The sequence below is a fragment of the Siniperca chuatsi genome, linkage group LG2, assembly GCF_020085105.1.
Source record: "Siniperca chuatsi isolate FFG_IHB_CAS linkage group LG2, ASM2008510v1, whole genome shotgun sequence".
In the NCBI taxonomy this organism is placed as follows: Eukaryota; Metazoa; Chordata; class Actinopteri; order Centrarchiformes; family Sinipercidae; genus Siniperca; species Siniperca chuatsi.
Window position 1 is genome coordinate 23,859,511 of NC_058043.1, and position 15,031 is coordinate 23,874,541.

The 15,031-nt window shown below is 39.8% G+C and overlaps 3 protein-coding genes across 6 annotated transcripts in view; 1 reads left to right on the forward strand and 2 right to left on the reverse strand.

Moving 5' to 3' along the window:
• nudt2 (nudix (nucleoside diphosphate linked moiety X)-type motif 2) overlaps positions 1-8,342 on the reverse strand; it is a 28,218-nt gene extending 19,876 nt beyond the window's left edge. The window contains exons 1-2 of the mRNA XM_044171273.1: positions 7,923-8,342; positions 6,621-6,704 (exon numbers count right to left, since the gene is read on the reverse strand). The gene's annotated coding sequence lies outside the window, so the exon portion shown is untranslated. The remainder of the gene's footprint in view (positions 1-6,620; positions 6,705-7,922) is intronic.
• The window catches only part of rhobtb3 (Rho related BTB domain containing 3), a 25,963-nt gene extending 14,251 nt beyond the window's left edge, over positions 1-11,712 (forward strand). For 3 of the 4 annotated variants that reach the window (XM_044171128.1, XM_044171115.1, XM_044171123.1), the window contains exons 8-13: positions 1,881-1,990; positions 3,387-3,492; positions 4,369-4,542; positions 7,828-7,994; positions 8,360-8,456; positions 9,505-11,712. In XM_044171128.1, the coding sequence (XP_044027063.1) occupies positions 1,881-1,990; positions 3,387-3,492; positions 4,369-4,542; positions 7,828-7,994; positions 8,360-8,456; positions 9,505-9,623 (773 nt within the window). In that variant the 3' untranslated portion in view covers positions 9,624-11,712. Of the gene's footprint in view, positions 1-1,880; positions 1,991-3,386; positions 3,493-4,368; positions 4,543-5,748; positions 6,609-7,827; positions 7,995-8,359; positions 8,457-9,504 lie in introns of those variants that run through there. The other variant, XM_044171137.1, reaches the window with a different exon arrangement.
• On the reverse strand, positions 9,139-14,976 carry glrx (glutaredoxin (thioltransferase)). The gene is made up of 3 exons (XM_044171295.1): positions 14,685-14,976; positions 13,076-13,207; positions 9,139-9,644 (listed from the first exon to the last, which is right to left on the reverse strand). Exons 1-2 carry the CDS (start codon positions 14,889-14,891, stop codon positions 13,094-13,096), a joined length of 321 nt encoding a protein of 106 aa, XP_044027230.1. The 5' UTR covers positions 14,892-14,976; the 3' UTR covers positions 9,139-9,644; positions 13,076-13,093.
• Positions 14,977-15,031: the final 55 nt, after the last annotated feature.

The following is a 15,031-nucleotide window of genomic DNA, read 5'->3' on the forward strand; positions in this document are numbered from 1 at the left end:
TCCTGGCGTTATTTGGGGTCAAATCTTAGACTACAGACTACTAGACTACTTTTTGGGACGACTTGTCTAACTGTGGAAAATTTATTGTAATTTAGTTTCCTAAATTTTGCATAAACTACACTGGTTTATGCCCTTGTTAGAGTTTGTTTGGTTTAAGTTAGGTTAAGGTTTAGCATCAGGAAAGTAGTAGTTATGGAAAAGGTTAAGGAAAACCTCTCGGAAATTAGTGTTCAGCTGTACAAATTATTCCCAAAAGTATCCTATTTCAGCATTTATGTTTGTGTGGGTGGTTGAGAAGAAATGCATCAACACTGACACTTAATTGTGAGATTGTGTAGAAATTATTTAAGCATTTTGCAGCTTTTGCTTTTTGCATATATAGTCCTTTTTATGCAGTTCTGCTTGTTGGTGTCTGGCTGCATCATATGTCAGCAGCACAGCTCCTGAGCTAATCTCTCACCCTGCTTATGAGGTGTCCGCACCATGCAGTGTTATTATCCGGCACTGTGTGTTGAGGTAATCCCTCTATCAGCCCAAATACCGTCATTATGAACTAATGATGAGATAAATCCTGCCCAGTCCAGGTCCCTTCTTCCCTCGACAATCTGTTTATGTCCCAGTGAGACATAAACATTTGAGACATAAACACCCTGCTTTATCATTTGGAAAAATGATAAAGCAGGATGAAGAGTTTTACTTTCTTTTTTGCTTTAATAGTTTCACAAGTTTATCTTTATTTATTAGTGCCGCTAGTTATTGAGTCTCTATATTTCACATCCTTTTTGATGGCAACTTACTGTATATCACGGCCGCTGTTTATTTACTGTATAGCAATGATTTTAAGCCATGCTAGCAGCGTGGCTCTAGCGATGGCAATGTCGGTCTGTTGGTCAGTTGGTTGGTTGGTCGTCCACTTTGGTCCAGAGAGAAATATATTGTCAGCTGTTGGATGGATCGTTTTGAAATTTTGTGCAGACATCCATGGTCCCCAGAGGAGGAATCCTACGGACTTTGGTGATACCCTGACTTTTCCACTAGTGACACCATGAGGTTCACATTTGTGTTTTTTAGTGACATGTCTCAACAAGTGTTGAATTGTAATCACTTGATACTAAACTAAGATGGTGAATAAATATTACACCTGCTACACATCAGTATGTTAGCATTGTCATTGTGAGCATGTTAGCATGCTGACATTAGCTTTTAGCTCAAAGCACTGCTGTCCCTAAATACAGCCTCACAGAGCCACTAGTGTGGCTGTAGACTCTTAAATACAGTAGTTTACTGTGTTTTTCAGCTTTAGCCAGTAAAGCTGATATTTCTAATGTGATCAAATGAGAAAACAACTAAAATGCAGACTCTCCATTTATAAGTATTTAATTACACATGTGACTGTACCTGTAACTATGGATTAAAGTTTTGAATATCTTAATACTGTATTTGTTTAAAATACATTAGATTCTTTTGATGTGTATGAAATGGCATTTTTAGCCAGCAACCAAAAGGAAAAAGATTGATCTATATAAAAAAACTGATCTCAATTAAATTTAAGTAAAATAAATTTAAACAGAAATCATTAACCAACTGACTTGAAGGCAGATTTATTATGGTCACTGGTGTGTTTTGCAAAGGCCTTTGGGTCACTGTTCCTGACATTCGTGGAATCTGGACTGGGTGTCCCACCCATAACCACCATGGATTATATAAGCAGACAAAGTTTAGAACAAGCCAACTTTGTCAAAAACAGGTCCTGGGTGTTCAGTGTAAGGTACGTGGGTGGTCAGACCACAGTGCCAGCTAGAAAATAGTTTGCCTGTGTGTTTCTGTAAACTGTACTACTGTTGGTCCACATAATCAGTGTGTTTGTGGATGTTTTGTAGGAGCGTGGGAGTGGGACCACCTTCAGGAGGCCCTGGAGGAGAAGCTGAAGAATTCGCTAGCTGTGGCTCAGCTTATGGAGCGCATACGATCCCTCATCGGCAGAGACAGGGTGAGGTCTTTAACGTTTAAAATCACCTCTCTTCTCTTTCTCTAATACACACAAATGTCATACAAATCACATAATCTTGTTTAAGACTGAGATATCTTATGGTGTGTATGCTATAACAGCTCTCCCCAACAAAAGAGGTTAATAATAATATCTATAATGTGTCAAATCTACTCTTTTGAAAGTTTTAAACACATTTTTGTAGTTGGTGACAAACAGCGCCTTAATTAGCAAGGCCTTGTCTAGAAACAGCGCAGTAATAATGTGGCTATAATTAGCATATTTACATAATTACTGCTCATATCACCGCTCAGATACTGTGGGTATTAGCACAAAATAAACAAGCGATGCTCTCAAAGGAGCTAAAGCACAACACAAGATCTGTAAGGAGTCCACACTGGACATTAGCCATGAAATCCAACATTATGTTAAAAAACTGCAGCGTTACTTCTTTAATGTATTATGCCTATTTCGAAAACATGAAGTGGCTCCATGTAATAGGCAGCAGACTTTAACATTTAGAGAGAGATCAGTAGATATGACATGTCTGCATCTGACAAGCCTTTGGCACCATACATGGTCTACCAGCCCATCTGGATAGAACTAGGTCTTCTACCTGAGGCAGTGTCGAGACGATCTGACACACTGAGAGACGGCTGGACCACTTTAACACGATGAGACGCCCTAATGTCCTGTCAGGATTTGATCTCGTCCACTGCAAACACCTCCGGGTCGTCTCACTCTGTGAGAGCGGCTGAAATGTGCTTTCCGTGAGCTTTCCATTGATTTTCATAATCAAAGAGGCTTGATTCTGTTGCTGCCTCTACTGAAGTCTCGGTGTTTGCTGAATGCGCCCTCTGCAGCGGAGCAGTGCGAGAATATGGAGTTCTTTGTGCTTCACTTGACTGAGAAAGGTCATGCAATGGTAATGCGATGCTTTGACAACACTCATTTGCGGACTTAACAAAAGCATGTGTGCACGTACACTCCAAAAAGACACACTACCAGCCGTTCTCATACTACTGATTTCACCTGCTGTGCAGTGCAGTATACTGTATACACATATATTGCATTATGCATCCTTTAAAAGCTTCAAATGAGCGGGAATGTGTTAATAAATAGACAGTTTGGACGACCGTCTGGTTCTCAGACTGTTTTCAGTGTTAGCCAGTTCCATCATGTCGTTCTTGGCATTGCAGTTCAAGTATGTTTGGGTAGCGCTAAGAAAGATTGGCAGAGAGGCCATTTGTATTCCACAGGGGAGGTGAGATAGATGCACAGAATGGCAATTGTGCTGATAACTAGTACCTGACATCCAGCAGAGGAATGTTAACTCTCTCTGTCCGTTTCTTTTGGCTTCTTCTCTACTGTGTGTGTGTGTGTGTGTGTGCGCGCGTAGGGCCCCAGGGACACCCCGAGTGCTCGGGCGGCTCAGCTTGGCCCCCAGACTCTTGTCAACCTCTTCAATTCTCCTCTTTACTCTGATGTCATCTTCATGGTGCAAGGTGGGTCCATGCTGATCTGTTCGACGAACACACATTTACAAATGCATGCACCATCACACAGCAGAGGAAGGTCACTTTTTAATGGCTGTGATTGAATTATAATCTCAGTCCCGGGCCTGGTCGTCCATTTGGAGACAAAATAAGATAAAATGGTCCAAGGGATGGGCTGCTTTCCGATCCTGTCATGTTTCATCTCACCAAAAGCTCTTCCACGAGCTGCTTTTAGCCAATTCTTTAGGATCAAACTCAGAAATGCAGAAATAATGCTCCAAAGCCTCTCCTCAATCATTATTTATCTCATAAAAAGTGTACTGAGCTTTTCAGCTTTTCTCATCCTTGCACCTCTGAACTGCGAGTTCAACTCTTGGAGGTCACAGAGAAAATTTCTACAAGAACATTTATTTATTTATTTATTTTTTTACGCTAATGTGCTGATGGAGTGTGGTGCGAGCTGTCACTGGCTGTTAATGGCACTTAATGACAGCGATTATGTCAGGACTTGTGCCCAGGCTTTACATGTCATTTGTTTCCTGTTAATTTAAATGGCCCATTATGACAGATCATCATTCTCAACAAGCCAAATTGAATTGGGTTTGGCCTCTACACTTCTGTGATGAGGCAAAAGAGACATGTTAGTGATATTAAGAGTGTTTGACTTGAACTTATTCAAAAATTAGTACTTGTTTGTGATTGTCTCCAGAAGTTTTTAGATCAAAGATGCATTCTGTTACTATCAGTCAAGATTTAATACATTAATTAGGAAGATTTTATACTCTCGGGCATTTCACTTCACAACTCTTTGGGACTTTCCTAGATGCTACTCTTAAATTCTAAACTTAGATGTTAATTCTGCATTTCTCTGTGTGTTTGTTCAAGGGAGTGTATTGCCAGCCCACCGGGCAGTGCTGGTGGCACGCTGTGACGTCATGGCGGCCATGTTCAGTGGGAAGTATGCAGAGGCCCGGAGCAGAGTGGTGCCCATCCACGGTGTCTCCTCAGATACCTTCCTGTCTTTCCTGGAGTACCTCTACACTGACTCCTGCTGTCCTGGTGAGTTTACTGCACACAACCCAGACGTGCACTCAAGTATACCACTGTGACCACTACTGTATACAATTAGATTAATGACTAAGTGGCACCTAAAACTGCAAACAAATCTCCAATGGGAGGCCTAAATATAGTACGAAAATGGCCCTCCCCTCCTCTTCATCTTGTGGACTAATTAAACCCTGTAGCAAATTTTGTATGGTGGTGAGATTGATTGCACTGGGAAACCCTCAATCAGTGTGTTATTCATTCACCCGCCTATAACTGCTTCCTCAGGCTATTGCTGTAAATAACATACTTTGCTTAGTTTAATAAGGGAGAATAACTTTAAATAGACGGTTGGTTGATTTGTGACTGAGATGAAAGTTGCTTTAACCTTTGACCAACCAAATGACTTTTACAGTCTTTTACAGAAGGATCTTTGATGCAATTTTAATGTACTGCAGAAATAAGCACCATTACCAAATCAGAAAACACTTGAGAGAGGTACAGTAGTGTTTTACTCTAGGCCTCGCTCACTAAACGCAGCCCAAAACAGAAGCGCAGATGACAAGTCCCATCAACCATCTGTGTGACTGCGACATGCTGCCAGTGTCAGTCTCAAGAGGCTTGCAGAGAACAGCAGTGAGCTTAAAATTAAATTAGATTTAGTGATGACAAAATCAACCCGTGGCATCACTGCTTCATCTGCTTTTAATGGTGCCAACTCACGGCCCCAGACGTGGTGGTGGTGTTGTTGTTTTCCTCTGTCACTATCTGTCACATTGTGCCCTGCATTGCTGATAATTCTCTCTGGTGATGGCAATGAGCTACAGTACACAGTTTTTTAAGTGTTTCTATAACCTTAAAGTTACACTAGGCAAACACTAAATCAAGTGTCCCCCTGTAATGTGAAAGCTTAGCTGATACTGTTGATCCCACTGAAAATCAACTCAGACTGCAGCTCTGCACAGCTTTCAGCCACTTTAAGCTTGTTGTTTTTTGTTTTCAGTCAGACAAACCAAAAAATGCTAGCTCATTCAAAACTGTAGACTGTTCTCAGTCCACATGCTTACACACACCAATTGTATGCTACCTTTCCAGTAACAAAATGGCTCAGAGTTGAGGTAAAACATGTTTTTAGAAAGAGACCCAGATGCGTTTTTCAGGAGTAAGTGGACCAAACAGTACCACAAATGCCAGTGAATATTGGTTTTACCTTTTTTACAGGTGGCCAAAGTGACTCCAATGGAATGTTCATGTTGCTCTGTGTCTGCTAAATGTGTAAGTGGGCAAATGTTTGCTAACAGGTTAGCCAAAAGAACTGGATAAGCTGAAATCTCAAATCTTCTTACTGTGTTTATTTTTTTATTTTTTATGCCACCTAGTGGTAAAAGATTTCTCAATGCAGTTTTGAATAACAAGCTATGCAGTTGTGTCTTAAAGGGGTTTTGGAAGAAGAGTATTTGTGTGTCTTTTCCTGACATCAGTGGTGACATCACAAGTAACTGCAGTCCCTCTTGAATCAAGCCTTTCAACAACAGATGATTACAGATTCAGAAAGCACACAAAAAACAATGTGTTACGTCCCCTAATTAATAGATGAAGCCATATAACTGTGACTTAATTACAGAATTACAGTTAATTATAACATTGGCTGTCATCTTCCTTCCCAGTATTGTTATATAACGAAGATGATGAATAGACCGTTTAAAGGTTCAGAATAATCCTTTCTGAATAACCAGCTACTGAGAGCTGACAATCCCCTTATTTTGTGGCATGAGATATTTTGATGAAAAACTCATGAAAAACCTCAACAAGCAACCCTTAAGTTCCAGCTTAGGTATAAGGAGGGTAAGCAAGCTGTTTCCAGAGATACAGCTTCAGGTTGAGTCATGGGAACAGGAAATTAAAGCCATGAAAAAGCTCCAGAGGCTGCAGCCGCTGCACTGTTATGTAAGAGCTCAGCATTCAAGGTTAAAGCAAGGTAACACCAACATTAGCGACAAAAATGAAATATGGTGAAATCAAAGGAGTATTTCATTCAGATAAATAATGTATACTGTACATACTGTATGATAGTAGAATACATTGTTACTTACTGCTCATTTGTATGTTTAGGTGAATGTGCAGCTGAACAGAACAAACCCTCTGTATGGCTGCTGCTCAGTTGACAGTGCGTCAGCCTGTCAGAGACGCATGCAGAGAATCGGGGAGTGAAGGATGACAGGAATCAAGTTGCATCAGGAGCAATTTGATTTGACATTTTGACATTACATAATAGGATTGACATTACTTGTTTGACGTTTGTTGCAGTTGTGTATGTAAAGACTGACAGCTTGAAAAAAGCAATGGGAAATTACTTATTTGTCATATTCAATGTGATTTAACTTCTGAGCTCTATTCAAAGCACACAGCTGAGATTTAGTCCATGTGTTGAAAATGTGTGTTGTAATCAGAGATTTCCACGACATCTCTTGGACATCCAACAAACTGATGCACAATCTGAGAAAAAATGACGTACTGTAGACTGTGCTGAGTTAAGTATGACTTAAATATAAAACAAAAAGATAGAAATATAAAGGCATAAATACATGATGTTTGTATTTTTGGGTGTTTGTCAGTACAATGTTAGTGTTTTAGGGCTTGATTCGAACAGTTTGATTAGGTTCATCCTGTCTTTTTCCTTTTAAAAGGACCTTATAAACAATATTTAAGAAAGGTGCTATTAGAAAATAGTTGTTCTTGAAACAATATTTGGAGTTGTGTTTCGGGCTATCTGACAAATATAAGTTCACTATTAACTCTGCCTTTTAGTTTTGTTTTGGTCTCCACCAACTCCTGAGGGAAATATCTGCTCTTTACGTGCTGGGCAGGTAGTATACAGTGGGTTTTTGGAGCTTTTTGCTCAAACAGTTGCTTGCTGGTGCTGGAAGAGTGAATCAAAAACATTGTGGGCCATAACATCAAAACAATGAGCTGAAAGATGCTAAATGTTCTGAAGAGAGATAAGGGGAACTGCGGTGTCAGTGGTCATTTTATCCATTGTTGGACTGATGCCTTTGGAATTTCTTCAGCATCTTCTACTTTTGTGTACACAAAATCCTTTTCTTATTATCTGGTTGTTTTAAGCTTCATGGGGCAGTCCTGGTGTGGCTCTGTTCCAATTAGATTTTTGGATCAATAATCCTAAAACACTTTCTTTATTTCAGGCAGCATCTTTGATATCAATCTGGAATAAAATGTAATCTACATGATGTTATAACAATGTGTGTGTAATACTTCTACTGTGTGTGCTTGTGTGTCCAGCCAGTGTGCTGCAGGCCATGGCTGTGCTGGTCTGCGCCGAGATGTACCAGGTGAAACGTCTGCAGCATCTGTGTGAAGTGTGTGTGTGTGCTTACCTTCAGAGCATGCCCAGTAGAGAGCTGTCATCTACAGGTATCAGCGTGATTCGATTACTCCGCCGAGCAAAGGTCAGTGCAACTTTGAGTGTATGAGGGCAAAAAAGGGCAAGAGAGATGAAATGAGAACATGAACAGGCCTGCAGGAGATAGCTTGTCTGTGTAAACAGATTACTACTTCATTATGATATGACATTTCCTTCAGCCACCGAAATGCAAATGCTAACCCTAACCCCGTGTATAGAGGAAATCGAGCTGTTTGTCAAAAAAAAATGCCCAATGCGATGTTTTCTTCTGTGGCAAGCTTAATCTTTTAACTTGCAGTAGCCCTAGGCCTCCATCTGCAACAGATATTCATGGTAATCTGTTGAAAAGCATTCATTCTCAAGAGAATGATTGTTATTTGACATAATGTCTATGTTTAAATTGATTCTCAGTGCCACAATGCAGAGCAGCTGTATGTCTGGCTCCTCCACTTCATTGCCAACAACTACCTGATCTTCAGTCACAAACCTGACTTCCTGGAGCTCTCAGGTCAGTGTGTGAATTTGTAAACACGTAGTAAATGTCAGTGTCAAAATGTCAATTCAAAATAAGCCTTGTAAGTGATGGTTATGCAAACTAAAATTGCTGCACAGAGCGATAGCAAAATTAAACTGCTGATTTCAACTTTTTAAAGGGCTTCAGACTTTGTTTTAAAAACAATTAAGTAAAAGTGCCTCGAGGCTTTTGAGAATCAGTTGTTTTTCCACTCAGTATACGTAGGTTAGGCTCCTTCTATCTCAGATGAGTGCTGTAAATAGGCTGGTTCTCATTTTTTGTCAAATGGCCAAACAGTTTGTAAAATACAAACAAGTAATCAAGGTGTCCACCAGTCAGTTGTGAATTAAAATGAAACACTAGTAACCATATTGTCACTTTAAGAATTGTGGAGATAGAAAGTGAGTTTATCACTTTCTATTTTGATGTTTTTCTGAGTTTTGAGAATCAAACTTGGTCTTAGAGACCTGTAAAAACCTCTGTATTTTATGCAGTACTGCAATATAACACAATATGGCAGCATTTACGTATTAACAGGTGGGCTCTCTGTTCCTCAGAATAATGCCTCCTTATAGTATGTTTAAATACGATAAGTTTATGCTTGAGTTACAATAGACATACACATTTAATAGGCCACATAAATGCAGTTAATTACAAAGATTAATAGCAACATTGCTCTGGTTAGTAGCAGTAGCATGTTTTATTATTATCATTAATCATACACAGAAGAATCATTTAAGGTCATTGGACGGGAACTGAAGGACACAAGTGATGTCAAAGGCCAGAGAATAAGACAGCACATGATCGATCACCGTTGGTCTTCTGTTGCTTGTTGGCGTAAACAAAATCTTATCAGATATTTCAGCCTTGTTGGCTGTGTTCATGGCAACAATCCACAGAGTTACTACTGTATGTGTTTATGTGAGTATGTATGTGCCAAGTACAGTAAATCTTGCCGTAATGGTTTTATCAGCAAAACATTCCGTAGTTGTGTTGTTGTGCAGTAGATTAGAGTTATGATGTGTTTTTGTGTTTGGTCCAGAGGAGGAGCGTGAGCAGGTGGAGAGGCTACGCTGGCCATCCAGAGGCTACCTGCAGGAGCTCAGCGAGTACCAGCAGCGGCGACGCAAACTACGCAAGTCCCGCTGCATAGTCATGTGACCCCACCTGGATGCCAAAAACCTGTGGAAAACGGGGAGGGGAGAGCAGTGGGTGGAGACCAGGGAGAAAATTATGACAAAGAGTGAGACTGGTCATCAACACTTGGAGAAACAGACACAGGAAAGAGTTTTTTTTTTTTGTTTGTCCTACTAGATGAATAAATCTGTGGGACACAGAGAAAAACGTCTTAAGACTCCTTAACCAATAGGACAACTTCGTTGAGCAGTGACATACACCACTGTGACACGCCTCTCTTCCCCCCGAGGAATGACTGTGCATCCTTTGCATAATGACTATTCCATCATGGGCAATACAAAATGACTGATCCTTAAAACCCAATATGAATTTAAAATGACTGGCTGGCCACTGGCCAGAGGCTCTGTGAAAGATTATATTTTGATTGGCGGATGCAAAATTTCAAAGATGAACAGTGACATAAAATGTCTCCATTATGAGTACCAATATATCAAATGACCACACATCTGTTGGAAGACAGCAGAATCACGTGCAGACTGTTTCAAATAACAGTAACAGGTAATGTGACTTCAGGTTGAAAAAGCAGGAAGGAAACTGTGCTGAAGAGTTTTCTTCTCTACTCGACACCTGGGGATGTCTTTGTATCTTCTGTACCCTGGACACACGACTGCTCTGTCTTAAATTAAACCTTGGCCCACAATGCATCTGTGCCCTGTCGGATCTAAATTGTGAACGTGTGCATGTGCAGCATTTCTTAAGCTGAAATAACTCTTGAGCCTCTAACTTCTTTGTGGCTCGATCAGTATTTCAGCCGAGCGGTGACCTACATTAACACCGAGAGAGGAAAGCAACTGGTAATGCTGCTGGTAGCACAGTCATGCTCATTTTCATCTGTATTCTGACAGAAACTCAGTTTAACAAACGAGCAGGACCAATTTAATTACAATTCTTTTATTAGATTCTTTCAGATCTACGAAGCAACATCAGTGAGTGACTCAGAGGCGGACTGATTTTATTACCATGTGAGATGGAATACATTTTGGTCGTAGTCTGTGTCAAATGAGGCCATCTCACTTTCATCAAGAAATGGCTTGAAATTAAATCTTCAAATTAAACTACACATAGCCTGTATCAAAATCAAGTGCTCTGTACTCCAAATCCAGAACAATAATCAATGTATTTTTAAATTGAAAGCCTGTGAGCTGGACTTTTACACCATTTCCTTTGCAGGTTAATATGAAATACTGTTGAAACTATTCCTTATCTATTTGCAATAACAAATAATAATGGTCTGTCTGTCACATAAAAAAGCAAAAGCCTTTTGTAGCAATTACGTGTACAGAAGCGGTATAAAGATTTAGGGAAAAACAACCATATCATGAACATAAGTTGGTACACTAAAAACCACAATGCCTCTGGGTGGATACACAGTGTTTATTTTATCCTATTTTTTAATTTGAGAGGTTGTTTTTAATCATAATGAGATTATGATTTATTGGTGCTGCAATTATTTTTGTAAACTACAATGTATGTGGACATGATTATGACATTATGATTTTTTTTTTTAACATTGGAGTAGAGACAACTGGGTCACACTATTTTACAGTCTACTGTTTCACTGGTATTTACTTAAAAGGTGCATGATTACAAAAAAACTGGGGGACAGGAAGACAGAACAACTTAATTTGCCAGATAAAGCGTCACCAAAATGCAGCCAAAAAATAAAAAATAAACTGACATTTTACAGCTATTTTTTATTCAGTGGATCAATATCGGTCAATAACAGTCATCAAACAGTGTGTAACTGTATTTGTATCCAGTTCTTGCAGTATTTTAGCAGAGGTGTAGCAGCAGGCTGTGTATATAGTACAAGACAGCTACCACTGTGACCACACATCAAAGTGTGTGTCTACTGAGAAATCCTCAGATAAATCCCAGTCTACTCTGAAAAACAAAATCAGTAACTAACAGTTGAAAAACTGGACTGTAAAACAAAGCGTACTCAGTGCTGCATCCACATCCAGAGTATGGAGACACACATGTGGTGCCAGTGTTGTACAGACTGTAGATAACATGACGTCTGACTTTAAATAAAGACATGTTTTAGAATGAACAAAACACAGACTCAATGAATGTCTGCACTCTGCTGGGTTTGTACAAATACAGGCACAGCCAGGTGTACGGGTGTTTGTGTGCATTTTGATTGCATTCACTTTTGTCCCCAAAAGTTGCCTCTCCCGCCCCGTTCCTCTACAAAATGGATCTGTTTTACAGTCAGCTGGGTGACAAATTAAAAGAAAAACCCAACATTAACTGTCTTAGTAAGGTGTTGGGCCAGCACGAGCCTCCAGAACAGCTTCAATGCTCCATGGCAAAGATTATTCAAGTCTCTGAAACTCTACTGGAAGGATGACCAGAATTCTTCCAAAAGATATTCCCCTCATTTAGCGGTTTGCTGATGTTGGTGGACAATACTGTCTAATTCCAGGATCAGACTACATGACATCTTTATCTTTCAAACTGCGTCAGATTAGGCATTCAAAAGTTTAAAAAAATCTTGCCGTGACTTGGCTAAAAGACACGACACAATACAAGTTGGACCCCAACCAATCATAGCCTTTTGGCCTTTAAGACATAGGTGATCGGTAAGGTGCCAAGGACCGACTTCACTGTTCCATCTGACAACACCAACGATGAATGTTTATGTATGTAGTCACAGGTTTTATGAAGTGAACATACATATGTTTGCAGAGGATGAAGTCACACCCACAGGTGGGATTAATGACCCTTTGGGTGGCATAATAGTCTTTTTGTCAGGACGTGGCGAGGCGTCCCAGATCCTATGTCTGCTGTCTTCCAGTGTGACACACTACGCGATCGTCTCTCCCTACGCTTCTTTTCGTTTCCTGACGGCGCACGTCTTTTGGGTCAGGCCATCATCAGGCTGATAGGATATAGTCTGACCTCAGTGTAACATGCATCTTGTATAGGTGTTAATTTGGGTTAAGATCTGGTGACTGTGAAGGCCATAACTAATAAAAATAATATGATTACCATTATTTTCACCCTCATCAAACCATTCAGTAACCCCTCGGGCCCTGTGTGGAAGAGTCTGTATTCACTGTTTCTTCACTTGGGTGTTTCCTCCAATTTGTCACCCATCTGTACATTTCCATCAGGATGTGATGCAGTGTGGGCCCAGAGCACATTTCACTCCTGTGTTTACCACCGAGCAATTTCATCTCATCTCTTTGAGCACCACCTCGGGGATCCTTTCATTTATTTATTTCTACACTAATGAGAGCTTACTGTTACTAATTTATGCACTTAATGACTTGCTGTGAGTCTTCTGAGGGGCAACACCTACCTCCTTTTCTTGCCTGCTATTACAAATGCTTCCCTATTGTACACCCCCGCCCCCTTCTTTCCACAGCCAGACACTCACTTCATATGAGTGTCTGTTCAGTGTCCTGTACCTGGAGGTCTGGAGCAGGTCACTGCAGGGCTCCAATAGACTGCAGCATGCCCTCCAGCTTACCACTCTGATGCAGTGCCGCCACATCGCTGCCGCCTCCAACACACTCCTCACCAATGAACACCCGTGGGACCTACATTCAAATCAATACAAGAGAAACAGGGATGCAACTGGTGAAAATGGAGTCACTGATTTTCAGTGTTGTGCATAAGGTTGAGCGATATGACGATATATACACCACGAGACAATACACATTTATCTACCATCACAGATTCTGCCATACCATTTATACCATGGTAACTATCCCTGTAACATCTCTGGGTGCTTAAGACCATTATGGGCAATGTTGCACATCAATGAGCAGAACTTAATGGCCATATTGGGTTTAATGTGATGATGTATCTTTATTTGTCAGGTATTGATTACACAGGATTGGCCAGAAACTGATATTGCTGTTGGATTATTATACCCATACTGTTTTCCTAATATATTTTCCGCACACTTTACTATATCAAAGTATATTAATATAGCAATGTAAAGTTACATATACCCAGTGGGGGAAAGTAACTATGTACATTTACTCAAATACTGTACTTATGTACAAATTTGAGGTACTTGTACTTTAATTTCATGCCACTTTCTACTTCTATTCAGAGGGAAATATTGTACTTTTTACTTCACTACTAGTTACTTTACAAATTCAGATTTTTGCATACAAAACATGAAGAGCTTATAAAATATGTTTTGTTAGAAATTAAACTACCCAACTCTAATTCTATATATATATATATATATATATATATATATATATATATAGATAGATAGATAGATATAGATAGATAGATAGATAGATAGATAGATAGATAGATAGATTAGTCCATTAATCGATTAGTCCATATACAGAAAATTAACTGGCAAATACGGTAATAATCATTTAACAATTGTTACGTACAGATGCCAAACATTTCCAGCTTCTCAAATGTGAGGATTTGCTGATTTTCGTTTAATGAAGTATTTTAGTGTGGTATTAGTACTTTTACTTGAGAAAATGATCTGAATACTTCCTCCAGCACTGCATGATAGGATTTTAACACGTAGATTTTAAACCATTATTTCATAAGCTGACATTTGTTTCATCAGTCAGAAATCCTGTTACTCTCAGGCTTAATTTTGCCACAAAAATGGCTAGTTAAGTGAGGCAAGTGGGTTATCATGTTGCTATGCATGCGCAGTTCCTCGTGGACACTCCCTGATTAATTTCATAATGCTTAACTTTGGATGAAAGGCCTACAGCTTTCATGGGGAACTGGAGTCAAAATAAATGACTAACAACCAGCAAATTAATCAGAAATTTTTACATCTTCTAGGTATTTATCAGAGCTAATATAGCTAACTGCTACAAGTTCTTAGTTTCACACGGGAAAAAAAGCTAAACCTTCGGTAGTTTATGGAAACCATCATTAATCGTCTGTGGTGTCACTGCTGTGAGGTTAAAATTACCTTCATTCTGTTTCTCTAAAATGGCACACATTAGATACTTTTTGTTTTCTAGTTGTTCAAAGTGAAACTCTTCCGTTGTTTAAAGTGTGACAAAGCAGCTTTCTGTTTACCGTGCGTTCTCCGGTAAGTTCCAGGAAATAGTCTTGCATGCTGCCCATGTCGCTGCGTCCACTAATGTCAATGTACTCCAAATGTCCCGGTTTGAACTTGTATTTTGACAAAACGTCTTTGGCCATAATGCAGTACGAGCACGTGGGCTTAATGAACAGCACCACTTTGTCTCCTTTGATTTTGGTCTGCACAAACTGCTGGGCCATTTTAAGTCGCTCGGTGAAGTGGTCAGAAGATTAAAGAGCGAAAGTCGACTGGGATCAACGGGGGAGAAGAAAGATGATCACTCTGCGTTTTGTCAATTATGTTAATCAGGACGACGTAAAGGCAGCCCCTCCCCCTCTTA